Here is a 27,873-nt window from a genome sequence, read left to right as displayed (position 1 = left end):
TGGTGAAGAACATGATGAGAGGTTTGTGTTTGTTAGGAAATAAAAGCTATGTTATAATAAACTCCTTGACAAGACAGAAGAGCTTTATACAAATGTTCTACGATATTTTTTTTTTTCAGTTGATTCGGAAGTTTCTTTTTTACCCATCATTTTCACTTATTTTCTTGAAGACTTAGATGATGCTGTGATTGGGCTAGCTAATGGCTGGCCAGAGAGCTCCAGCTGTTTGATATTTGGCACAGTGTTCTCCACATGCTCAGCACTGAGTTATTATTAGTTGAGGCATGCATTTCCCCTTGCTGTGAGAGACAGGAGAGATGGAAGGAGTCACTGGAGGCCAAAAGCATTAACCCAGTTCTGTGCACTGCCCTGCAGAGGTCCCAGAGTAGCTTAAAAGAACCTCAGGACAATTTAACCTATCCCAGCTGGCTGCCCCTGGGCTATTTGCCAAAATCAAGGTTTATTAGTCCGCACCGTTCCATTGATAATGGCTCTTGGTACTGAGGCCCTGGGGAGGAAGGCCTGCAGAGCAGCTGGCTACTCTGGCATCTGTAGCTGCTGATGTCCTTCCGTGTACTAGAGATATGCCCAGATGGTGGAGAGAAGGGTTTTCTTCTCTGTGGGAGATGCAAAAGGAATGGAGATGAGCTGAAAAAGATAGTCATAATGTTATAATTATTGTACTTGTGCTGGAAAACTTTACAGTTGTGACCCAGATGTCAAAGGATCCAGAAATGTCTGTCTAAGTCTGCTGAAAGGCTGAAATAACAGCTTTCAGACATATGGATTACTCTTATTTACCTTAGCATGACGCACACTTTCCTGACACTGTTTTAATGTCAAGCCTCTTTTAAATTTGTCAATGGAATAATTACTGCACTCAAATAGTGTATTGAAGAAGGGGAATTGTTTTATTATGAAGCTAGGGATATCGCATTTGGGATTTCTCTTCCAGCCATGAAGAGTACTCCAGTTACCACCATTGCTGGCCATTCGACCATTGAGTCTTGACTGCCTAAAATAGGCATTTCAGAGAGCTGAGAGGGCCCTTGTGCTTATAGCATCAACATTTAAAAACAGTCAGTCAGATTCGTAGATGGAAAAGAAAGATTATCTTGAATTGCAGTGAATACATCGGGAAATTTTCAAACCCTGTGAAATTTTAGAAGGGGAGAGGTGGTCCAGAGGAAGCCTTAGCTAATGAAGAGGTGTTTCAGAAACTACCATTCTAAATACTTTTAGCTCAAGCATGGCATTACATTCATGAACTTACCAGCCGCAGATCAAGACAATGTTAACATGTGGAAGCTTAAAACTTATATTTATTTAATCTTTTTTATTTATTTGTTTGTGTTTGAGAACACAGGTCAAATCACAGATGTTATAATGGAAAGTATAAAAACATGTCCTGTCTCATAAGCAACATACTCGTGTTTTTGTCTAGCACACTTTATTACCATCCCTTCTGGCAGGTGTCTAGCTAAAAACTGAGGGTACTGCAGATAGATAGTCCAAAGCTGAGGGTGTTGCGGGTTATCCAAAGCTGGAGAAGAGGTGGTTGCCTGAGCACTGTGTCTCAATTCCATGGTCTTTTTTGCTATTTTTCCTCTTCTGAATGTAGAAGGAATCATACTTTGGATGATACTTTCCATTCTCTTGGTTTATATGACTTTTGTCCCATATTCCTCAATGCAAAATGCTTGTTCTTTCAAGTCACTCATGTCTGATTTTACATCCTTTGTCATCTATGTCTATCTGCAAGCTCTCTCATCACCACACCTCACTCTATTCCTCCCCACATCGCTACCCAGTTCTCAGGCCATACCTGCTTGAAACACCCATGAACTCACAAATCCTTCTGTTTTGGATGGAGATATGCTGCCCGTGGTCTGAGCCTTCCGTTAGCTAAGATACCTGCTTCTGTAAAGCAGTTTAATGGTTTCTCATGGTCCTGAAGAGTTGTAGTAGCTAACACTCTGTATTTGCAGTAAGAGCTAAGCCCATAGGAATGTTTTCATTTTGCTGAGGTGCTAGATGGCTTTTAAAGCCAAAATCTGACAAAATAGCTTTGTCATAGTGCATTGGAGTTTAATTAAGACAGTTCTTTTTATAGACGCTCAGGAGCATTACTTGCTGCTATCAACTCTGGCTTCTTTTCAGATCATGTTTTATGTAGCATAGTATTTCTCAAGATAGGATTCTTGGATAATTCTTAACCAATAAACAGTTTATTAATTCACCAAGTACCACTTTATTACTTACTCAACAGTTAGTTAATCAAATTCAAATCCAACAGGTATTCTGCCCATGCACAGAGCATTCAAATATTGTCCTACAATACAGCCATAGACTGTATGAAGGTCATACAGTTCTAGTAGGGGATAATACAAGATATCAAGACTGCATTCATTTATAGACAGCAAATTTTTACTACCTCTAGTATACCTTTCCTCCTTCCAGTACTCTGTGGGTTAAAGATATAATGGTTTTAGGAATTTGGACTCTGCTATTTAAATGTTTTAACATGAAAGAAACTATGAAAAGTGTGCCAGGAACAGTCATTTAACAGTATAGTTTAAGTCTCTCCTCTGCCTGTTTGCTCAGGCTTTTAAAGGAAAAGTAGAATGTAGAATAACTTGGTTAAAAGTTTGAAATATCATCACTAAAGATTTTCCATCTGATTTCACAGGATGACTTTCTGTCACCTTCATTGATGACACCAAGAGAAATACATCCCATGCAATAAAGCTCGTTGATATTCTCATCCAAAAATAACCATGAAGTAGACACAGAACTTCCTCTGGCTTAGGAAGCCCCTGAGCAGTAGAGTGTTGGAGATGACTGGGAGATCATGGTCCTCATGGGGTGCTTCAACCACCCTGGTATCTGTTGGAGGGACAACACAGCAGGGCATAAGCAATCCAGGAGGTTCTTGGAATACGTGGATGAGAACTTGCTTCTCCAAGTGACAGAGGAGCCAACAAGGAGAGGTGCTGGGCTGGACCTTGTTCTCACCAACAAGGAGGGGCTGGTGGGGAATGCGAAGCTCAAGGGCAGCCTTGGCTGCAGTGACCAGGAAATGGTGGAGTTCAAGACCCTTAGGGCAGTGAGGAGGGCGCACAGCAAGCTCACTACCCTGGGCTTCAGGAGAGCAGACTTTGGCCTCTTCAGGGATCTGCTTGGCAGAGTAGCATGGGATAAAGCCCTGGAGGGAAGAGGGGCCCAAGAAAGCTGGTTAATATTCAAGTATCACCTCCTCCAAGCTCAGGAACAATGCATCCCAACAAAGAGGAAGTCAGGCAAAAATGACAGGAGGCCTGCGTGGATGAACAAGAAATGCCTGGACAAACTCAAACACAAAAAGGAAGCCTACAGAGGGTGGAAGCAAGGACAGGTAGCCTGGAAGGAATACAGAGAAATTGTCCAAGCAGCCACGGATCAGGTTAGGAAAACCAAAGCCCTGATAAAATTAAATCTGGCAGGGACATCAAGGGCAACAAGAAAAGCTTAAAAAAACCTGTATATGTACATTGGTGATAAAAGAAAGACTAGGGAAAATTTGGGCCCTCTCTGGAAGGAAACAGGATACCTGGTTACCCAGGACATAGAGAAGGCTGAGGTACTCAATGACTTTTTTTGCTTCAGACTTCACTGGCAAGTGCTCTAGTCACACCACCCAAGACACAGAATGCAAACTCAGGGATTGGGAGAATAAAGAACCACCCACTGTAGGAGAAGATCAAGTTTGAGGCCATCTAAGGAACCTGAAGGTGCACAAGTCCATGGGACCTGATGAGATACATCCATGGGTCCTGAGGGAACTGGTAGATGAAGGGCCTAAGTCACTATCCATCATATTTGAGAAGTCATAGAAGTCCAGTGATGTTCCCAATGATTGGAAAAGGGGAAATACAACCTCCATTTTTAAAAAGGCAAAAAAAAGGAAGACCCAGGGAACTACAGGCCAGTCAGTCTCACCTTTGTACCTGGCTAGATCATGGAGCAGATCCTCCTGGAAATGATGTTAGGGCACATGGAAAATAAGGAGGCGATTGGTGACAGCCAACATGGCTTCACTAAGGGCAAATCATGCCTGACAAATTTGGTGCCTTTTGCAATGAGATTACAGCATTGGTGGATAAGGGAAGAGGAATTGACATCATCTACCTGGACTTGTGCAAAGCATTTGACACTGTCCCACATGACATCCTTGTCTCTAAATTGGAGAGACATGGATTTGACGGATGGACCACTCAGTGGAAGAGGTATTGGCTGGATGGTTGCACTCAAAGAGTTGTGGTCAACGGCTCGATGTCCAAGTGAAGAGCTGTGATGAGTGGTGTTCCTCAGGGGTTGGTATTAGGACTGGCGCTGTTTAACATCTTTGTTGGTGACGTGGACAGTGGGATTGAGTGCACCCTCATCAAGTTTGCTGATGACACCAGCCGGTGTGGTGCAGTTAACACGCTGGAGGGAAGGGATGTGCCATCCAGAGGGACCTTGACAGGCTGGAGAGGTGGGCCCATGCAAACCTCATGAAGTTCAGCAAGGCCAAGTGCAAGGTCCTGCACATGGGCAGGGCAATCCCAAGCACAAATACAGACTGGATGGAGAATGGATTGAGAGCAGCCCTGAGGAGAAGAGTGGTAGTTGATGAGAAGCTCAGGGTGACCTGGCAATGTGTGCTTGCAGACAGAAAGCCAACCATATCCTGGGCTGCATCAAGAGAAGCATGACCAGCAGACTGAGGGAGGTGATTCTCCCCCTCTACTCTGCTTGTGTGAAACCCCACCTGGAGTGCTGTGTCCAGCTCTGGGGCCCCCAGCATAAGAAGGACATGGACCTGTGGGAGTGAGTCCAGAGGAGGGCCAGTCACAAAGATGATCAACAGGCTGGAGCACCTCTCATGTGAAGACAGTTTCAGAGAGCGGGGGTTGTTCATCCTGGAGAAGAGAAGGCTCTGCGAAGACCTTATAGCAGCCTTCCAGTACCTAAAGGGGGCCTACAAGAAAGCTGGAGAGGGACTTTTTGCAAGGACATGTAGTAATAGGAGAAGGGGTAGTGGTTTTAAACTGAAAGAGGGTATATTTAGATTAGATGCAAGGATTCACTGTGAGGGTGGTAAGACACAGGAACAGGTTGCCCAGAGAAGCTGTGGCTGCCCTCTCCCTGGAAGTGTTCAAGGCCAGGTTGGACAGGGCTTCGAGCAACCTGGTCTAGTGGAAGGTGTCCCTGCCCATGGCAGGGGGATTGGAACTAGGTGATCTTTAAGGTCCCTTCCAACCCAAACCATTCTATGATTCTATGGAAGTTTCACTTTAGGATTGTCAGGTTCTGGTACTAGACAAAACTAGGGATTTTCTGTTAGAGGCAGGTTGCTGGGCTAGAGGGCTAGAAGGGATCTTTTAGCCCAGTTTTTCTTGTGTTTCCCCAAGAACTTTCCCATGCAGGTGAATACACCTTTCTGTACTGTATGGCTTCTTTTTAGTTTTGGCAAGGCTGTTGTTACTCCTGTGACACTGGAAAAGCAAGGAGCGTGGTTTTATGCATTCTAGTTTAAGGATCCACATGGTAACTCCAGTTACTAGCCAGAACTTCTTTCATGATTCATGAGAAAAATGAGTCTCTTTTGTTTTCATTTGGGAAATGTCCAATGGAATGTCTGAATTTCAATTTTTTTCCCCATTTTCTCTGAGGTCACATTAATATCCAGAAGATGGTATCTTACCATCTTTTGCACATTAGAGGCTTTTTATGTTTCATCTGTTACAAGGATTATATTTCAGTATTAGCCTATCTTGAGCATTGACATTTTTCCTATTTCTCCAACTTCTTTACAGTATTCATTTACATCTACTTAGGTGCTTATATCTTCCAATAACCTTTTTTTCTTTTTTTGCCCATACAAATGCCTCTTAAATTTCTGGAATACAGCACTTTCCTAGATAACGAGCAAAGAAAAATCCATTAACAGTTCCTAAGCCATATAATCATGTTTTATTTATTTCTTTTCTCATCTTCTAGAGCTCTGAGGTAAAAGGTGATCTCATTTTCAAGGAACATAGCAAAAGTTTTACTTTATGAAGAGGTTCTGTTGGAGGGAGCTTAGAGAGGCTACTTTGTTTGACTAAGGCTAGCCTTACTGAACAGCCCACCATGATGAGTCCAAAACTGGAGAGGGATATCCCAAGCAGCATAGAGTGAGTGCACAATGACTTTTGAAAGTCAGGGAATAACAGCTGTGCACATTTTACATTGTATAAGCAATCTTGCATATTGGCCAGATCCATATTTTTACAAACCAGCTTTGAAGCTATTAACTGGGGATCAGGTGGCAGTCTGCAGAATTTGCAGTTTTGTTATTTTCTTCACAATGAACTTGTGACTGACCCCATATGGGGAAGTGATTTATTGATGAGGAGATGGACGAAGCCCGTTGTTCCTACTGCATGGAGTGGTTCTTAAGCAGCAGGGACACTGGGAAGGTCAGCACTCTGGACATCGTGAGGTGCTATAAACTCACGAATCCTTCAAAATTCTGGCACTGGTCAGAACAGTCTGTGGATAGATCATGGACCCATGACACAGAAGTTCCAGAGAACAATGTTTTGTCTTCATTTTTCCCTCTCCTTCACCTCCTTCCCTGTATTACTTTTTATTTTTCTCTTTACCTTTTCCCTTCTTTCCTATTTTTCTGCTTTTTCCCCCTTCAGTTTTCACCTCCACAAGTTTCCGCTACAATGGCAATGGGGTTTTACACATGGAAGAGCAACTGATTGTGGATGGAGACTAAGATTAGTCCATTTTTTTCTGACTTAGCTTCTTACATATGCAGCTGTCAGCCGTGAAAATCTGACAAACTGTCATCAGACTCCCTCAACATCAAGTTCTGAGTTTTCCAGCTCATTCTCAGGCTTGTCTGTCAGGTACTTCTTTGCAGAGCTGTTCTAAGGTGAAACTAAATAGATTCACCATGGGCAGGTAGTGTCCAAGATCCCTTTGAGGTCAAAATGGCACTGATGACTATCAATAAGCAGAAGGGATGATAGAAATAACATTATAATGAAACTGTGCATTTCTTTACACAACAGCTTTGAAGTTACATCTTAGGAGGAGAGTGGCATCTATTGTGGTAACACTTTGTTGTATTATTATTATTTACTATTCTCTCCTATTATTTGCATTGCATTAGAAGGTCTGAACAAAATTGGGGTCCTGTTGTGCCAAGTGCTGCGGCAATAAAAGATGAACCAGGAGTGATCCACCCCATGATTTGCTTGTAAAAAGAGAAGGTGGTTTTCTTTAATTTAGTCTTTGTCATGTGTATTGCTCTAAATATAGTGTTTGCTGTGTGATTTTGTGGGCAGGGATCAAGAGGAGGCCAGATTTGCTTTTAGTATTTTCAGCTACAGCATAACCAGCTCTGAGGAACAGCATCTAAAGCTTTGGGATTGTCTGCTACTCCTCTGTGCAGACACAGCGCTTTCTTCAAAAAAGCAAAAATACAATAATACAGCCCTCAAGCTTTGTCAGTGATATATGTCTCGTAGAAGTAATTTTTAAGTGGCAAGTGTTTTGATGATGCTATAGGGGCTTTGTTTATGGAGTGGGTCTGGCAGACACTGTAGAGTTCATATAAATTATAACTTAGTTGATTATTAATGAGAAACATTCATCTGGATTCCTCTCATCCCCCATTTTTGTCAAAATTCCCTTAGAGACTTGTTTTAGTTACAGTCCAGGCTGTGTTTCACAGAATATAGCTCTTGCTGAATGATGTTAAGATAGATCCCGCAGCCAACAGAGAAAGCTGGAGGTCGAGGAGGTGATTTCCTGACCCTCCTTCATTCACTCTTTTCCACTCCTCCAAATATACATACACACACGCACGTGTGCTCACTCACGCGCACACACATGCACGTTGATGGTACGTGCCTTACTCCTGTTCCTGCAGAAGTCCTATGCCCAAATGGGGCTTCATCAATTGGGTTCGTGCAGAGCTTACTTAAGGGCATCTGCCCATGTCTTTAATGTTTAGTTCTTCAAAAATTCACGGCTAGATGAGCACCTACAAAGACATCTCTGCCCATGCAGTTACCTTCTCAGGATTTTAAAAAGGGCCACAGTCAGAAGTTCCATATCCATTTTCCTTTGTATCAGCTCTGCAGAGACAAAGATCCTGGGCCAAACAGATGGGAAAATATAAAAGCAGAAATAAAATCCGTAATCTTATGGATAAGGTGAATAAGGAACAGCTATTCATGATTTCTCAGGATGAAAGAACTAGAAGGTGTGCCTGGAACTGCCAAATACCTTGTTTTAGCAAAGCAAAGGAAGCACATTTCCCTCTCTATTACTGCCCTAATACCAGCACACTGTGAAAGCCAGAGATATAAACAGGTTCCAACAGATTTAAAATATAAATAGGTGCACAACAGGATTTAGTGAAAAGGTATAAAACAAGTCATCTGGAATAGGTGCCTGCTAGAAAGGATTGTTAAGTTGTGATCTCTACCACTGGCAGTATGTAAGCACTAAGTGTGTTCGAGCTAAAAATAGTTTGCTCTTTACCTGCCTATTTCTTATTCTGATTCCCTAGGCATCCGCTACTGGCCACAGTCCTTGCTCTGAGACAGGATGATAGTGGCTGTGCTGGTCAAATTAAAGAGCTGACAGACTTTTTCCCTGTGTGTTTGTTTATTGTAATGTGTCTGGAAGTTTACCAGACAATACAACATCTATTTTAGAAACAGAGAAGTCTAGAAGTTTAATGACTTCTAAACTGGACAAGGAAATGTACTGGAAGATGCCAGTGGCTGTCACACTGCTGCATTCTGAGATCTGGCTCTTTGGGGCTGCTAGCTGTTCTCCACAACTGGGTTCTTCCAGCTGGCTCAACACCAAATTAAATTGACACATCTCCTTGGGATATCAGTGATCTGGTGCCCTACTGCCACTCCCACTTTTGTCTTATTTTTTTCCAGTGAGAAAGGCTTGTTTCATTGAGAGAAACCCTATAATACTGACCAAATGAGTGACATCCACCAAAAGCTTCCTGAAGCCCAGAAGATGGTAAGATTTGAATGTCCAAGGAAAACAGTGATCCAACCTTGGTATTTAGCTTGCAGCTGAATATTCATTCTTAATCACTGATACAGAAAAAAGGAGACTGACATGATGATAAAGACACTAGCAGACTGTATAGTTTTGAGGGAGAATTTTAGATAAAAATACGAGAAGTTTTTAGAATAACAACCTTTTTCTTATTCTGATAAGGTTGTTTCTTCATTTCAGAGAAAAAAAAAGCTACTCTTTCTTTGCTACTGCCAAGTAATACATATACACACATATAGATGTGTATATATATTTGTTTTAAGGGAGGCAGACACTATATTAGATTTGCCCTTTTTCAGGAAAACTTAAATCTCAACTTTTAGAGATCAACTCTATGTTCAGTCTCAAAATACTCAGCAATGGTGTTTCTGAAATACACAATCAAATCTCTAGTCTCCAAAAGCTTTTCTTTTTTTTCTCCACAGAAACCAAAGTTTAACAAGCATCATACTACATTTGTTACCAGCTGCTGCCTGGAACCAGGCTATTTTTATCTTTCAACTCTAACAAAAAATAGGCTTTTTTTCTTAGGTGTAAAGCCATCACTTCCAAGCCAAGGGGACCCCTGCAATGTTTTTCATTTTGGTTAGCTATTTTGCACTCAGATTGTTGTTTTCACCACAGACCACCTCTCTGCCTCCATTCAACCAGTAGGTCTGAGCCATGTGGCTGACGATGTCCACGGTGGAAACTTTCCATGCATGCAAGTAGGGGCACACAAACAAATCCGTGTTTGCACACATGGGTGTTCTTATGCATCCAACAGAAATACAACTTGGCAGCTGTCAGAAAACACCACAGAAACAATTGGCAGTTGCAGGCAAAACAAACGACACATCCAAGGGCTAATACTGAGAATCATATAGGGAATTATACCCTCAAAAAATAATATTGAGCAGATATATAACTTCTGGTAAGGGCTGGTGGAAGTGTGGTGGCAAATTAGTATTGGTGATGGAGTGCAATCCCCAAAAGCACAGTTGGCAGGAGTATGCATCCATGTTATTTGGGCAGAGCCATAATGTAGCAAAAACACAAGGTGATTCAGACAGCAACTGTTGCCAAAGAAGGAAAGGAGGATGCTTCTCCAAGACTGTGTGGCTATTTTTATGGATGACAAAGTTACTCCTGCACTCCCTAAATGGAGACTAATAAAAGCAATTGTTTTACGCTACATTCGTGTTATAATGTAGTTATCCTTAAAGGGATTTTATTTTTCTTTTATTTTTTCCAGACTCAAAGATTTCATGTGATATATTTTGTTCTTTCTATATTCTACTTTAAAGAGAAAGAAGCTTTAAAAATTATTCCAAGTGTTCAAGATTTTTGTTCTTGCATCTCTGACTGCCAATTCCAGATATTTGTTCTTCAGAGGTTTTAATTGTTCTCCACCATGCCAATTTCTTATTAGATGAAACAGGAATTAACTCGTTTTGCCAAATTTAGGCAGAACGTAGACTTGAAAATACTGATGTTCAATGCTTTTACTTTCTTGTACAAATGTGTGAATATTCAAGCCTTATATACAGTATCCACAGGGATTCTAACTTGAACAATGTGTGCTTTTCCATGCTTAAAGTTCTGCATCATCTCTGATTACTTTCCATTTTAATGATTTCATTTAATAATTACATATTATAATTTTTCAAATGTAGACTCTCTTCTGCCAACTTGGTTTTTATGATTCCAAGAGATCATAAACCCTTACCTAGCTGCATAAATATATATATAGATCCCTTGAAAAATGATGTTATGATCACTGGAAGTATAAAATATTACTTGTTTAACTCTTCAGATGTGTAGTATAGAAATTTAATGTATCTCTGTATTTAGTGCAGCATATTCATGTCTACAGTATCTTAATAATCATATATCCAAATGGATCTGTTAAAAAAACATATACGGACAGGCTTGATTCCCATTTTTTGTAATCCTGCATAACTCTATCAGTATCTTTGATTCTGAAGACCAACAAACTTACCAGTAAGTTCAACAGGAGTTGTCTCTGGCTCTAACTTGGGTGTCCTGGTCCTGCTCCAAATGGTCATTATGACAGGATGTGGAGCAGACTGCAGTGGTGGTGCTGATGAATGATCATCCCCTGTCCCTAGACAAGAGCTATATATCTAATTTCTATTATTGCACCACTCAGTAGCATTAATATAGTTAAACTTGGGATTTTTCTGGATCCTATCACAGATGTGGAAAATTTATTGACTTTCCTTTCCAGTGACTTTATCAGTTCCTTTTTCTCTGCACCACAGAGTCCAGACCAGTATTTCCTTTGGACATCCCATCTGTAGGGTCTCTTCATGGTTTGTCAGCAATATGCAGGTGGCATGCATCAGCTTCTCTGTAGAGGCAAGCGCCACCAATCTCTTTGAGGATCTGAAGAAGATCTAGCTGAATTTTCCATCACTGCAATGCATAGTAATAGTTTTTAGTATTCAGAGAATGATTTTCATTTCCAGGATGCTCTGCAAATGGTACCTGTGCATCCTCTCAGTGCTCATGTGATGTATGAAAGCATTTCATTCTCGATTTAACATATTGGGAAACTGAAACAACTTATTCAAGAGGACAGAGAAGGTAAACCTGGTCCTGGTTAAAAGCTGTTCATGCCTTCAGTAGTCTTGCTATTGACCTTAGCGGGATTTAGATTAGTGCCTGGAAGATATGGAATTAGATTTCAAGAATTATTTACTGAGTCCTCTTCAATATATCTCAGCACAGTCACCTTCTGGAGGCATGGAGTCCCAGCCCACCTAGAAGGAAGTTTCATGAGTGTTGGTCCCCAGCACTCTGCTTGTGCTCTTGTAGATTGATTCCAGCGGTAAAAGAAACTGATGACAAAGCTGTGTACTTATTTAACGCAGACAAAGTTACTTACAAAGTCACATTTCCTTGGATGTGGCAGAAATTAATGGCAAATAATATTCTTCCACTTAAATCACAAACCTTTTACTGGCATGCAACCTAAACGCTCTCCCTCCCAGCTCGCTTTCAATGCCATGCTTGCAGTGTTTGTGGACGTGAATTTCCTTGTTGCCATCTTCCTTAGGTTTGTTTTTCTCTGTATCTGCACCACTGCCAAAGGAATATTCAGAAAACTGTACCTTATTGAAACCTGACATCTTTGCTTTGGGTGAGAGCATGCGTCTGTGATTTGGGCAGAGTTTGCTGTTGTTTCAGTTCACTACTCCTGTAGAGAAGCTGAAATGTATGTAGTAATTGTCTTAAAGAGAGAACAGCAGTGGTTAAATACAACTTGTGGTAGCATTTGTCAGATGATGATGTTTCTCCTTGGCTGCCACGTGGGACCTGAAAGATGCATACGGGACAGGAAGAACTTGCCCATCTGTCCATCTTCTTGTACATTTCCACCTGCTCCATACTTGCCTGAGAATGCTATGTGTCTACTATGGATATTGGATTGAATATGAAATTTCTTATCTGGCTAGGACTGTAGCTGATCCTACATTTGTACAGAGGGATGGACGAGATGCCTTGCTTGGCATCTTTCCAGTGCCATTTTTCCCTGGTCCTAGGAGAGGACAGGTATGACACAGTGTGTTGAGTGCTATGGTGGAGCTCTGCAGGCCGCTTTAGCAGCGAGTGGTAATGATGGACTTCCACCCACAGCAGGATAGAGCTGCACCGGATGGCCTGCTGCGACTGTCAAAAGTCTGACTTTTAAAGATGAGGTCAAGTAAATTAGCATAGCCTAAGGTCTTCTTTGAATTGTATGTTGCCCTTTCACCTCTGACTTTATCTCCCAGCATTCACTAGCCATGAATATTTAATAAGGCCACCACTGCATCCCATGGAATAAATGACAGGCACCAAGTTTCAAAGCTGAATCTGAAAAGCAATGAATATACATCGATATTGAAAGAAAAGCATCACAACCAAAGAAAATCCTTTTTCATAAGCCCACTTATTAAAAGAAAGTAATGTAATATCATGAGTTTTCATTAATACTGGTCTTCAATAAGCCTAAAGCAAATCCTTGCTTGCTATGCGCTTGCTACGCTTGTTGTACAGAACTGTCTGAAAGTGTTGAAGGCTCACAGTCAGTGCATGGAGAGCAGGGAGCTTGCGGCTGAGATAGATATGAGCTCTATTGGAGTAGAGGTTCTCAATACTCAGTTGTCTTTCCCAGCGAAGATGATTATGGATGTTTCACAGGAATAATAATGCTAATTTTTAGCCCCCACAGAGTGCTTTACACCTGCAAAGTGCTATAAAAATGTGAGGTAATCCTCCCCAGTAAGTGAGTATTATTGTACCTGTTTTGCAGATGCAGACATTAAGATATAGAAAGGTCATCGGGCTGACCCAGCATCACATGGCTTCTCAGCAGCAGATTTAAGATGAAGAAACAGACCTGCTTGGTCACGTTCCATTGATCATGCTGTCTTGTAGCAAATGTAGCTCAAATTTCCTAAATATTTATATATATACATGTATAAAAATACTAGAGAAGAAGTTGTCTCCCTCTTTGCTTCTTCAAAATAAACAAGCTCCCAAGCTACCATACCTCGTGTTTACATGTATCATTAGATACTTTCGAGTTGCTAGTCAGAAAACTCAGCAGAAAACCCATGGAACACCAAAGTAACTCTCCTCTTTTAAATAATTGATGATGCCAAATAGCAGCAGTGTTATGCCAACAAAAAGTTCGGTCTCTCAAAATATTTTATTCATTATGCCTCAAGAAACCCAAAGCCTTGTTTTTAACGAAAGCAAATTTCAGAAGTTGGCTCTCAGTTCATCTGAAACATCTGCTTATTACAATTCTTGGTGTTACAGCACTGGTGCTCCCCAGTAAATCTTTCAGCTTTAAATAATATGTATGGAAGTCTTGGCAAAGAGATCAGGAAGGAAAAAGAGTAACGTTTGCCAAATATGCATTTTACTTTATGGGCTGTAGTAGTATATTTTAATAATACATGTGTTGAAGAGTATCTACTAATCCTATTAAATAACAGGACAAGAAGGAATTCATTCCAAGGTTCAAAAAGACCCCATTCTACACAGCTGAAACTTCATATTCCAGGGTGAAATGGTTAGAAGTCTTGGCTAACTGCACTTCTATAAAACAGCCAGAAATGGATCTTTCTCTACTATTCGTAAATCAAGGTCACTTATGTGAGAAGGCTGTGTTGTGATAAATCTGTCTGACAATTAGATGGAGAGGGCATATCTATGTTAAATTATATTCTTTGTATGCCCTGGTCAGAAGGGAATGTAAACACCACAGTAGCATTATGAAACAGAAAATTGCATTCCTAGATAATAACAGATATTCATTGTGTATGGTTTTACACTTTAATGTGCTGTGTTTTACTCAGTCATATTAATATTTTAAATTATGTAACATTCCCTTCTTTATGCATAGTTTATTTTTTTTCACTGAAAATTCATCTACCTCTCCTTCTCTCCTCCCTATTACTCTGCCTTTTTCCTTCTTCCATTTTTCCTTTTCCCTTCTCCTTTTTTTAACAATGATGCTTGGGGGGGAAAAAAGCCTAAAGCAAAACTGTCTGTGCAAGAAAATAGTAACAAGTAGTTTCAAGATTTATAAGCCAGGATTTTATGTTATATATTTACAGATTCAATCTGTGTACCAGGCTTTGATCCAAGCCTTAGCATGATGACTGGAATCACTCCGATTAACCCAATGATACCAGGCATGGGGTTAGTGCCGCCACCACCACCAACAGATGTGCCTGTAGTCAAAGAAATAATTCACTGCAAAAGCTGCACGCTCTTCCCTCCAAACCCAAGTAAGTGAATCTGATGGAAGAATGTTACTTTCCTAAATATATTGCATGAAATATTTTTTATCTAATAAAAATTATGGGTTTTAAATAGAGTGTAGGCAAGTATGGTGTTTCCTTCTAAAGTCTACTCTGTGTGTAAAGCATGGTATGGTATCAGAGCTTATGTATTCGTCTCTGTAAGGTTGTGTAAAAACACTTAGACAGTTCGTACAAAAAACCAAAAATAATTACTTAAACAAAGCTAACAGATCCTGAAGATCCACACTTCTCATAGTAGAAATCTGTCTTTCCTGTAGATCAGAATGTCACAAAATATAATGATTATACATACAGTGCTGATCATCGCCGTGCTCACCTTCAGGTGCCCGCAGTTACATGGGACCAATCTGGTCTTGTGCCCCTGAACACAGCACCTTGCACCCAAATGCTGACTAGCTCCAGTCCCTCCCTGGGGGAGATGGAGCAAAAGGGGGACTACAGCTCCTCTCTTGCCATTTTTTGGAGGGCAGCATGGCAGATGAGTTCCTTCTCTTTGAGAGAAGGGACCAGGCTTCCTTCTGCCACTTATGGGACTCGGTGCAAATGGAAGATTCTTCCCACTGAGCCAACAGCTCAGGTACAAAGCCTGATTTTGTGTATGTTAACCACAGGAGTTTAGTTTCAGAGCCATCAGACCATCAGCTTTCACTATCACTGTGGAGACAAATAAGAAAATTAAGCAAATAGTCTGGTGCTCTGGATTTGCAGTGTACCCAGATCATGGTTTAATCAATCTGGCTGTGTGTGTGAATATGTATATATATTTTAAGGTTGTAACCCCATTTACTGTGTTAAAGGGCCAAAAAACTAAATCATGCCAATCAGATTCCTTCTTAGAGAATTACTTTTAGAGAAATGCTCTAGCAATCTACATATAAACAAGGTGAAGTGTTATGACAGAGTATATTTTTTATACAGCCTTCAAAAATTTAATACTTTCCTGATTTAAGTGTGTATATATTCTGTACATATATACATAAAAATAACATTTCTAGCCACTCCACCTCATGAGCACTTGTAAACAGTGAGGTTATCCTTCCTGTGTGCTGGCGTCCGCTCCATTATCTGGCAACAAGACAAAACAGATAACCGGCAGAGCATTTTCATCATGCTGTCACTTCATCGTGCTTCCCACTTTGTTTTTCTGTTTGCTGTGTTCCTGTATGCTGAGATAGAAATGAAACTATGCTAAGACCAGGGAAAGGTGTCGAGCCCAAGTGCCCAGGGTGTATGCAGCATGGACTTGCTTGCAGAGGGCCCACACACTTGGCGAGTGTGGCGAGTGACGGGTACAAGCCAGAGATGGTAAAGTTCAGGCTTTTGAATATACTGCACCAGTGCTTGAGATCTGTGCTTGGGGTCAAATCAGTTGCAGAAGCTCCCCTGCTTTGAAACAGAATATTTTCTATTTTTGATGTGACTGTGCAGGGAAAAGAAAGCTCCTTTTATACCTTACCGTCTGTCCTGGAGAACAACCCACAGTGGCAGGAATTAATCTCTGAAACACCACCTAAAACTTGAAAAAGTTTACATTCAAGTAATCGTTTCTGGACAATCTCTGCAATATTCAATTATTTTGCTTCTCCCTCTCTCCCGCCTCCATGCTATGTTGCTGTCCAGAACTGATTAGGGGAATGAATAGAGCCAATGGATCAAAAGGCAAATTTTGTTTTCCAATGTGATTTCTGTTTTGACTTAGATCTTCCACCACCTTCAACAAGAGAGAGACCTCCTGGGTGTAAAACAGTGTTTGTTGGAGGATTACCAGAAAACGCAACGGAGGAAATTATTCAGGAAGTCTTTGAGCAGTGTGGAGATATAACAGCAATTCGGAAAAGCAAGAAGAATTTTTGTCACATTCGTTTTGCAGAGGAGTTCATGGTTGATAAAGCCATTTACCTTTCTGGTACTTCACATTCTTTAATGGATTTTCCTTGCTTCTCATTTGTATTTTGTGATGCTAATGTTTGCTTATTTTCTTAGCTTTTATCTCAGCAAGTCTTTCTTGAGCTCAGTGGCTGTAGCTTGGAGTGGCAAGGGGCAATTCTGTATTTCTGTGTCTGCCAAGACTTGTGCATGGTTTTGTATGTTGCTTACCCAGGAGCAATTTCCTGCTATCCCACAACAATGCAACAGATCCTGAAATTCACTACAGAACAATCTTATTTTCGATTTACACAGGTTTATATAGTTTTGCTCACAGGGTGTGGAAAGAGGAGGGCACTAGGCCAGGAACGCTGCTGTTTTCCAGTGCCAATTTCTCTGATAGGCTGGTAATTTCACTGGCATATTTTTATAGATTTGCAGTGCAGTCTGAGTAAAGTCTGCTTTTATGTGTGCATGTGTTCAGCTACCGCATGGGTTAGATTCTTAGCCCCACCTGTAGGCTACGTCTCTTGCCTCTGAGGACAACAAAAGCCACAGAAACTCATGTGTAAAATTTCAGAATCTCTTTTATTTTCCAACAGAGGAACAGACAAAAAAACCCTCTTAACTCACAGGCAAAACAGTAAAAAAGAAAGAAGAAAAACTATGAAAAAATTTCTGCTTTCACATATCAGGCTTCAGTGACTGTCAGTGTTCTCTTAAGGTTACAGGCTCCTTCATATGAGGGTTGGCTTCCTAACTGAGCCCTTCTTCACCTTTCTGAGCTGGATCCCATCCCTTGTATGTATTTGTCTCCACAGGCTGGTTCATCTCTCTTTCTGGGTCCTGGAGAGACTCACGAACATTGTTTTGCCCCACAAGTGAGGTATAACACTTTCACCTCACATGCAATATATTCTTAAACAAGGGCCAAGGACTGCTCCTTGGCCAAGACAAGCTGACACAGACTGGCTTACGGCCACCCGTTCTGTGTAGGATGACCTCGAAGGGACCCACTAGGACCATCCAGAATGGAGCCTGGGAGGCAGCTAATGGTTAGAGATATCTTGTTTGAGCTTCTACCCCGACCATCTTCTGTTTAGCAGTAAGGACATAACTTCAATGTCCTGTAGGTGTTCATAGGAAGCTCACACAGTTAGAAATAAGTGGTCTTTCAAATCACTATCAACTACATCTTAAAATGAAAAAAAGAAAGAAAAGAAAGTATCAGAACTTTTGAAATATGTGGGTTTGTGGGAGTTTTTTCTAACTTGGCTGCTTGCTTTAAATATCTGTTTGAAATGCTACAGAAAATTGTGAGTTTTATGAGGTCTATATAAAGATTTCTTTGAAATATTGCTGTATTTTCAGGTTTCTTCCAGATCTTCATTCCACCCTGGTTTTTTTTCCTTTCTTTTTTTTAATCTTCAATTCATTTCTTTTTCCCTCTTCATCCTCTCTTCCCAGTTTCCATCCTTCCTGTTTATTTGTTTATTCACATTATGCTGTAGTTCACTGGGACAGGTTACAGGCATCACAGTAATAAGAAGCAGTAGCACATTTCCCAGCTTCCAACTTGTGTCTAGGGAGCCCCATCTCCACAAGGAATGGAGCAGAGGAGGGACACACTAGGTTCAGTAGGAGCTGGTATTACTGTATATGATACAGTGGCAAGAAGGAGACCAAAGAAAAGCTCAGAAATGTACAGGCTGCCACCCTGGGCCAGAGCCAGTGTCCCTCTGTTTCCTGCTTCTCGGCAGTTGACTGCACCCTTACTTCACTCCAAGTCAAGTCTTATTTTATTTTTGTATGCCTTAAATCCTGGAGAACCAGATTTGATGATTAGAGATAGGAAATTGCCTGTGCAGCTGTGAGTCCTCATTCATAACATACTAGAGTATGCATTCAGAATAAGGGAAGTGAGCAGAGATGGAGATGACAGATTCCCTTCCTCATCCTTCCTCATCCTGAATTTTCTCCCAGTTTATTTCCAAGTTCCTGATCCATCCTTCCTTCTTCCGTTTCCTTTCGTCACAGTTGCACTGCTGTCTACGCTTCCTCCTACCGTCTGCTCTGCAGCCTCACTCCCCATCTGTCTTTTCCTCCACAGTTCTTCTTTCTTCTAAAGTGTTGTACATGTATCTCTGATCAGATCAGGGAAAGAACCAGTGGAGCTGATAGGGAGGAGGAGAAAAAGCAGGGGTACGCTGCAGCCAAGTTTCACTTCTTTTTACCAGTGCTGAACTCTGCAGATGAAACAGGGAGCACTGACTGTCCCTCCACCACGGCAGAGCAGGGAGGTCTGGCACTAGGCAGGGGCATGTTTTATTTGTACTGAAATATTGGTGGTTTTTAACCAGTCTTTATTCCATTCACAAACATAATGTATACTGAAATAGTGGGGATAAAGCATATTGTTAAGGCGTTTTCTTTTCCCTGTAAGAGACAAAAGAGACATACAAAGAGAATTTGTGGTTAATATAGTGTGTGTGTTATATTAGGGGAAAGTCATGCCTTTGATATCAGTAATATAATGATAATTTTGTCTACCTAATCAGTTTTATCTGTCTACCCCATCTAATCTCATCAAACTTTGTATTTATCCTGTGCTTATCATCAGAACAGCACAAGTGATTACAAAATCCATCAAGTAGTTTAATCACTGTTTTTTTTTCCTTTCTATTCCCAAGTAAACGTATATGAAAAGGAGACTGGGAGGTGGGTAGAAGACTATGATAAAAAAGTTAACTTGAGGAGGGGTGGTTTTCATTTAGTCCTGAAAGTTACATTTTGATCTCCTGAGGAAAAGACTTTCTAAAATCGACATACCAGCCCATGAGAAAGCTCTTTCTCCAAACTGTGTGTACTTTACTCTTGTGGCTGACAATTCAGTAATACCTGCAAATATTGATGGCCTTAGAATTGAAAATATGGGACGAACAGGTGGCTTGAGACAGACCTGTTTATACCCCAAAAGCCTGTGTATGCATTTTTTCTGTGCTGATATTTTCCCCTGTGGGTTTCCATTTAGTACCGTGTACTGGTTTTATTTTATGTTCTTGCTGATCATCATCAACACTCTGCTCTAGATCCCCAGTTAGAGAGCAGCTATTGGCCAGTCCCCAATATAGCAACACTCAAAGGTAAGTCAAGCCACAGTTTTGACTAGACTGTGATATGGAAATACTGTGTTTGATTTTTATTTAGCACCCTCATTAATTTTTCCTGTTGCTGCTCCTTTAAAGTGAGGATCTTGGCAAGTTCTCAAAGTCTTTTCCTCTGCCATTGTGTGTACAACTGAAATTAAAAATGACAAGCCAGGCACGCAGTTACTGCTAGCTGCAGTCCTGAGCAAAGAGATGGGGAAAAGGGTCTGTGAAGGCAATTCATTGCCCATGAATGAGGGGGAGACAATGGCAGGTGGTTCTCTCATACATTCAGATACCTTTGAACATCAATAAGGAGCCACTGGAAAAGAGCGAGCCTCCCAGCTACCCTGCAGCTCAAAGTTGCCAACCCAGATGGATGCCTGGGGATCCCATGTACAAAATAAGACCTGCCAGTTGTGCACCCCTTGCTACACAGCGTCTTGCTGGGTATGAACCCATCAAGTAGTCTGTTCTTCACTGGCCTTACCATTGGTCCTGTAGTGTCTGCAAAGCCTTGTTTAGGACGGTGCAGGAAGCCATGCCAAAGGAGTTCACTGTTTTTCTTCAGGGAAAGGTGCCAGGCCTTGAGCAACTTGATCTGAGTTTGAAGTTGACCCTGCTCTGAGAGAGGGATTGGACTAGGTGACATCCAAGATCCCTTCTGACCCAGGTTATTCTAAGTTTCTGTGCTGGTGGAAACCACCTGGCTGGCTGACCACCTTCAGTCTTAAGAGTTAAAAAAGCAGTCAGATTTTTTTTGTGTGATTCATGGGCAGTTTCAAAAATCTGTTAATTTGGAGACACTTAAACTGGTTACCTAAAGGGAACCATTTGTCCAGTGCTATACTGGGTACTGGGTTTTAAACTGCAATTTACACTGTTCAGTGGTTGGGGGTTTTTTTGCATTATCCCCATTTACTTCAAATATGAGGGCCACTTTAACAAAACTCAGCTTTGCTGGTGCACACACAGCCTGTAGATACACAGTCCTTTTCATTAGTTCTTTATTCAGATTAAGTGAGGCTTTGAGGTCCACAAGAGTCTTGCGTTGTGCAATGCCATGTTTCTCACTCTGTCGACGCCCAGTGTGCTCCTGCTAGCGGAGATGAAAGATGGGGGGAGAGGAAGAGAGATTGTGTCTTCCTGGAAAGTACAGCCCAGCTGGGAGATCTAATTTTAGGTTCATGAGACCTGGCACCTTGGCAGTGTCCTTTCACATTGCTGATAATGCTGTTTTGACCCAGAGCAATCACTGTTTGAGGAATGCAGCTGGTGAGTCAGGCTGGGGGGGGTTAACATTTGTCATGGTTATCGGGGATAGATGCACCACTGACCCCTTTTGGCTGACCCCTCTGCCTACACCTCTGTGGATAAAACTATATAATTGCTCTCTCATTAGTTCAGGACCCAGCTCTGAAAGGTTACCCACACTCTTCTTCTATTATGTATCACTGAATATGGTGTATCTGTAACGCCTCCCTTCAACACCTTGTGACTAGAGCTACATATATGATCACAAACGGCCTTCTGGGGAAAAAAGTAGTGTTTACTCCTCTAGACAAGAGAAAGCAGAGCAAAATAAAGGGGGCTTTAAAATAACAATCAATCACCTCATTTGCCTCTCTTGTAATATTCAGTTCTACTTCATCTCAAGCTCATGAACCTTGGAGACCAGATTTGGTAAGTTCCATGGAAGTCTTTGATGCCTTCTGGCTTTGAAGGACCTCTGAAACACTTAGCTCAAATTTTTCACCTGGGTTTGGGCTCCTTGCAGGAAAATGAAAGTCACACCTCTTCCTCACTAACAGGCTACTTAGCTGAAATCCACAAGCTGTTTGAAAGGAAAATGTCAAATCAAAAGGCACACGGATTGGTTTTTTTGGAAGGATCACTACATATATGGATATTTAAAGACTTTGAAGTGTTTGTCTCATATGCGCTGTAGAACAGACAGTCCCTTGTGTTCATACAGCAGGATGTTTTTCCAGCAGTAAAACAAACAGAGTATGCCTAGATATGCATTTTTGCAAAGATGCTGTTAATCTACTACACAAGTCTTAGCTTTCTGTCCCCGGAGAGAGTTCAAAACTGAGTTTTAACTGTGGTGGTGACGTGCTGAAGCTCTTCAAACCACAGGCAAGCCATGAGACTGAAAGGCAGGTTCTCTTGGATTGCTGTTCAAAAGCAGCAAACACCATTTTTCCTGCCATTTTGAACAGGAGTTTCCTGACCCTGCAGTGGTTGTAGTAGTGTGTGTTTCTGAAGAGCCTTCTATGTGCTAGCTCAACACAGAGTTCATCCCCGCAGCATCCCATGATTTGAGAAGTCTCTGCTGGGCTGCTCTGATTCTGAGGCTACTGCAGTGGGTTGGCATGGAGAAATTAGAGCTAGTCCTGTGAAGACTAATTAATTTTACCTGCATCTGAAGGCTCCGTTTGCAGCTTTCTATGTAGTGTTTTCTCACACTTCCTCTGAATCGGCATTTTAAAAGTTAGAGAAGCTGTTCTGTGAGTATCTTTCAGCCTTGTAAATAAAACTCAAAAAAAAAGATAGGTGCCCAGCATATGTTCTTCCACACTATGGTCACAAAAAGCTCCTTTTATAGCTTTAACATGATTTGTTTGTCCTCTGACAGCAGTCAAGGGGTTTAGTTCAGAGCAGGGCCCTGTTGTACTGCTGTTTAGCACCTGACTTAAAGCCCCTGCAGTCTTCTAGCTTTAGCATAAGATACAATTATGAATATGTAGAACATCACGAAAGATGAGGCACAACGAGTTTCATTATTTGTTCTGAAAGGGGTCTTGCAAATGTCTCATAAATCCATCCACACTTTTAAAATTACTTTAAAGACCGCTGAACTCAATTCATTTGTAGGTGATTTATGTTTGCTGCCAGATTATTTCCAGTGGGGGATTGGGAAGTAATGTTTGCAATTGTAAGGCCTCAAACTTTGAGATCTAGCATCAATGCACAGATGCCACCACCCTCTTTGTGGCACAGGAATTTATGTAGCCCAATTTTCTCATTCATCTGTAGTCATGATTTTTATAAAATTCAGCCTTTTCCCATACTTCCAATTCCTTTGTCAGGCTGGAGAAAAACACTAAACTGTACATGATCCCGACAGGATCAGGGGAAGAAAGACTCTACATTCAGACCAAAACATATACTTTTTTAGTAGTGTTTTTTTGTTTGGTTTTTTTTTTTTTTTGATTTAGCTGCCCTTTGCACTTATAAAGGTTGGGAGTATCAAGTAAAAAAAATACATATTTTGAGAGAGTTCTAAACAAGAATGTAGATTCTGTATGCTTGGGTCAACTTTTCAGCTCATGTACTATGTTGATAGGTGATGCAGAAAATTGCAAGGAAAAATGTGTGGATGAACATTTATCTTCCTGTGAAAACACAATGACCGATAGATCCTGCATAGATATGTGGGAATCTGTTAATGTACATTTTTACTTAGCTGCACTTGAGGGGAAAAAAAAGAGAAAAATAAGCAAAGAAGTCCTGCAACAGTTAGTTCTGCTTGTTGATTTCAGGTTACCGCATGAGATTAGGATCTAGCACAGACAAAAAGGATTCAGGTCGCCTTCATGTTGATTTTGCTCAGGCAAGAGATGACTTTTATGAATGGGAATGCAAACAAAGAATGCTGGCCAGAGAAGAACGCCACAGACGCAAAATGGAAGAAGACAGACTGCGCCCTCCTTCTCCTCCAGCAATAATGCATTATTCTGAACACGAAGCTGCTTTGCTGGCTGAAAAATTGAAAGGTAAGCAGCATTTGATACTTTTCAGTGTATTATTCCTTAAGAGCAAGAGCCATCCAGAAGTCAGAGCAGGGGAGCTGATTTCTCTCCGATGTATTTCATTACTTGCCCTGTTAGCTTTCCCTCGTTCCTCTGCCATTTCTATGCCAATGGTAATGATACTCACCCACCTGCTAGAAATGTATAATGTCTGTTCATCTACCTGTGCTTTAACAGCTAAAACACAACCTTCAGAATACTACACTGGGGTTTCTTTCTGTTCAGTTGCTGTCATCATCTGCCTTGGAAATGCTCTCATAATAAGAAAACCTGTTGCAAACATCCTCATATTAAAGGCCTGATACTTAAAATGTCTTTATCACTTGACTGATATGTTACTACAGTACATGCATGCGACTGTCCCAATTCCTGGCATTTAAATTGCCATCATGAGCTGCATTTTAACATGCTCTTCAGATGCAGTGGGTACAACTTATCTCTGACACACACCATCCATTCTTTCATTCCCTCTTTAGGGTTAGAATTACTTGTGCAAGATAGCGTCTTGTTTTGGTATGTGTTTGCTTGCTTGTGGTTTTTTTCTAAGTACACTTACTGAGTTAATATTTTTCAAGGGTTCAGCTTGAAGATTCCTGTCTTTAATAGTTAACAGAGAAAGTAAGAAGCAAATAAATAAAATTATTCATGGTAAAGAAATTTAAAAAAAGATCAAACAAACAACTCCTCATACCCCTTAGAGTTGTATTTGTTTTCATTAAGTGTTTAATAATTATGTCTGGCATTCTTTCCCCACGTGGGGGCCAAGCACGTTACTGTACTGTGTGCCAGGTCACAAGAAACTGTGATTCTTGCCACTGTTTCAGAATTATCGAGATTAGACTTAGCCTATCTATCTGTCAACACAGTGGCCTCAGTTCTAACTATGAAACATGTTTGGGAAGCTGAAGAAGGACAGTGCAAAGTGTTGCATCCTTGGAGCATGGAGCAGAGATGCACCCTACTGTCTCTCTGAGTACTGCATTGGTCGCTGTTGTCACTGTTACCTTGGTCTGTTATTAGTTTGGCTGACTGATATTCTCACACATACACTCCTCTATTAAATAATTCATTAAGTAACTGTGAGATTGGTAAAAAAATGCAGATGGATTGAGAGACCAGAAGATAAGGAGGAAAGTGGCCCAAATATGAGAATTTTTAATTCTTACCTAGCTTTCAATCCAGTTCCTCTAGAGGTTATACAATACAGTACAGAGTTTTAGATACATCTGTTCCCAGAATCTGTTTTCAGTTGAATATTTTAGGATATAATCCTTTATAGGGAAGTTTTTCTTTATGTAGTAAGGCCTAGAGTTTTCCTGAACTAAGCCAGAAAATGCAAGAAGTCTGGACAATTTCTTCCGTATGGCTAGCCATTGCTTGGGGCAACTGAATGTGGGTTTTTGCAAGATGCTTAAGATGTGTATATTTAGAAGGGTTTTTCTTTTAATTCTGGAAAGTTTCCATACTTAATTAAAACTTATTCCAGACATTTAGATCTTTCGTTCTCCTGAGGGACATTTGACCAGAGCTTGGTATATATGCACAAGTTTAATATAGAAATACTGTGAGCACGATATAGACCAACACCATGTACATGACTATTCCTCTGGAAGTAAAGATGAACTTTCAGAAACATACAGAATTAAATATAATAAATTAAGAAACCAAAATAGTAAATTTATTTTTTATTGGTTAAAAAATAATTAAAATCCAGCAAAATAACATATTGCAATTTTAAAAACTTCACTAATTAGCAATTGCCTTGTAGCAAGATTAATGGCACCAGCCCAGGGTCTGTACAGATTGTTGAGGATGGAGAATGCAAAAAGCCCTCTCCTCTCACTGGTCATGAGTTGTCTTCTGTACTAAGTATTCTGGAAAGCAGAGGTGGGGTTCAGTCATTATACTGGTTTGCTTTAGCTTTCCTATGACATCATAGCCAGTATCTATAAGGCACTAGGATAGAACATTTTGATCTCCCTTGGACACCATGGATTCAACACATGACCCCTTTGTGACATCCTAAAAACAAGTAAACCAACACTAGAGAAATGTCTTTAACTGGCAGAGGGCAGTTCATGTCATCATATATTCACAGGTTAAATGTGGACTTCAGTGAAACTAACAGAAGAGATATATATGTACACATACGTATACACACTCACACATATATATATAAAATTTGGGGTCAAAATCTCAGGTCTCTGGATATCACCAGATTTACATTGCTGAAAAAACCTGGACAATTCATTCTAAAGAAAAGAAGGATCAAAATATATCTGCTCTTGGCAGTATTTACCTTGAAAAATTGGGTTTTGAGCAGATGCTTTGCAGTTGTTTTCTTAAGGAAAGCCATGACCTCCCCATGGTACCCACTTCAAAAGACTCCTGTGCTCTGTTGCCAGCTCGTGAGACAGAGCTGCAGGTGCCCAACGTTGCAGGTTTCAGCTCCTGCGGTGCCTCCAGAACTTCACTGAGCAACACTAGCTGAAAAGCAAGACAAAATAGCTAAACATCTGTCATCCCAAGACACTGCTTTGCAATCACAGATGTAGACAACTTGGTCTGAATCCAAGCAACTTGTGTTGTCAAAATAACCTTGGAAATTCCTGACAGCAAGGAAATCTAACAGGAGCAGAGATGAACTAGGCTCATCAGCCAGTCCCCTGTTGTGGTGTAGATATTTATTGAGTCTATAACAGAGGTGACAATATCTTTTTTCACCTTCTGCAAACTGCAGCATAAGACTTAAAGAAATCATTGTTTTTGTGTACCAGACTTGGCTGGAAACCCGCCCCAGTGTTGTCAGCATATTCCTATTCCTCTCATGTGCTGAAGTCAACTGGTGCAGCACTAACTGCTGTAGAGGAGAGTGAGTGAGAGAGTATAGAGGATCTTTTATGCTAGTTGGAAACAAAAGTTCATTGTAAAATTTCAGCCAGCTAGTCTCTACTGGTATGGAGCTTCACAGAAAAAAAATAATTGGTTTCTCAAAATGCATTGCCTGGTGACTGGGACTGGGAATTCACTACATATGAGGCCTTGCATACCTGCAAAAACATGAGAGTTTATGACTTGCTCTCCATTCCCTGCTCTCTGTAGACTATCCTGAATCCCTTCATATCTGCAAAGAACTTGGTTTGAACACCTGATTTATGCAGAAATAAGGAAACCCATCAAACTGTGGACCAGTGCAGTTTTTCACCACTTTCCATTTCAGACTGTGATGCTTTATGGGTATTTTCCTTTTCCTTTTTCCTTTTTTCTTTTCCATTTTTTTTTCTTCTCCATTAAGGTCTTCAGGGTCCTGCAAATTAAATCCTTCATAACTTTTTCCTTGTTGGCAGTGTGGACATTTGTTTCTGCACCTTTCATGTTGTTAGCCAAAGGTGTATTCACTTTTCTTTTCTGTAAGTGCCTGTGATGTTGTTCTTCTCCCTATCCACCTATTGTGCTTTGTTATTTCCACTCTCCACTCTCTGACATACTGCCAGAATCTTAGGTGTAGGTCTCATGGATTTGAACCTGTAGCTCTAAAAATATAGGCCTACACTACTAACTCTCATTGAGTAAACATTCTTTGAGCTGCTCTCCATTGATAATTTGCTAGTGATATTCTCTGCTGGTCACAGCCAGAGCCAAAAGGAGAGAAGCCAAGGAGGTGATAGTTCATAAAAGAGGAGACTACTGCATTGGAAATATGACTTGTCACAAAATATTGGATTTAAATTTGTTTCGTACACTCCCATGAGAGAGTCTCATTCTTCATGAGTCCAGCACACAGAAGGCAGAAGAGCTCTGTGCCCGGATTATCAGAATTAAATGAGCTCCAGCATTCAAACTAGATGGGTAACATTGGAAGAACATGAGCTCCTTCTCATACCAGGCCTATGCGGATCAGTTTTAGGTTTGTACCACACATTTTAGGTTTGCAAGCTGGTTGGGAAAATAAAACTGCTATTTAATTTTGCATGACAAGTTATTTTTGTTTGTTTGTTGGTTTTTTTTAATTGACCTTCCAAACTGCTAAAGTAGATGTGAAGGAAAAAAGCAAGATAAAAAATCGGTGCCATTTGTTTAAAATGATAAAGTAAAATTTCACTTTTT

The 27,873-nt window shown here is 40.8% G+C and overlaps 1 protein-coding gene across 7 annotated transcripts in view; it reads left to right on the top strand.

The window, feature by feature from the left end:
• Positions 1 to 27,873, top strand: part of ENOX1 (ecto-NOX disulfide-thiol exchanger 1) — a 380,823-nt gene that overhangs the window by 258,116 nt on the left and 94,834 nt on the right. For 5 of the 7 annotated variants that reach the window (XM_074815634.1, XM_074815632.1, XM_074815636.1 and 2 more), the window contains 3 exons: positions 14,730 to 14,903; positions 16,639 to 16,845; positions 23,497 to 23,730. In XM_074815634.1, the coding sequence (XP_074671735.1) occupies positions 14,730 to 14,903; positions 16,639 to 16,845; positions 23,497 to 23,730 (615 nt within the window). The remainder of the gene's footprint in view (positions 1 to 14,729; positions 14,904 to 16,638; positions 16,846 to 23,496; positions 23,731 to 27,873) is intronic. The other 2 variants (XM_074815637.1, XM_074815638.1) reach the window with 2 other exon arrangements.

This window comes from Strix aluco, chromosome 2 (assembly GCF_031877795.1).
Source record: "Strix aluco isolate bStrAlu1 chromosome 2, bStrAlu1.hap1, whole genome shotgun sequence".
Classification (NCBI taxonomy): domain Eukaryota; kingdom Metazoa; phylum Chordata; class Aves; order Strigiformes; family Strigidae; genus Strix; species Strix aluco.
Note: the sequence above shows the minus strand (reverse complement) of the source record. Positions and strands in the feature narration are given on the sequence as shown.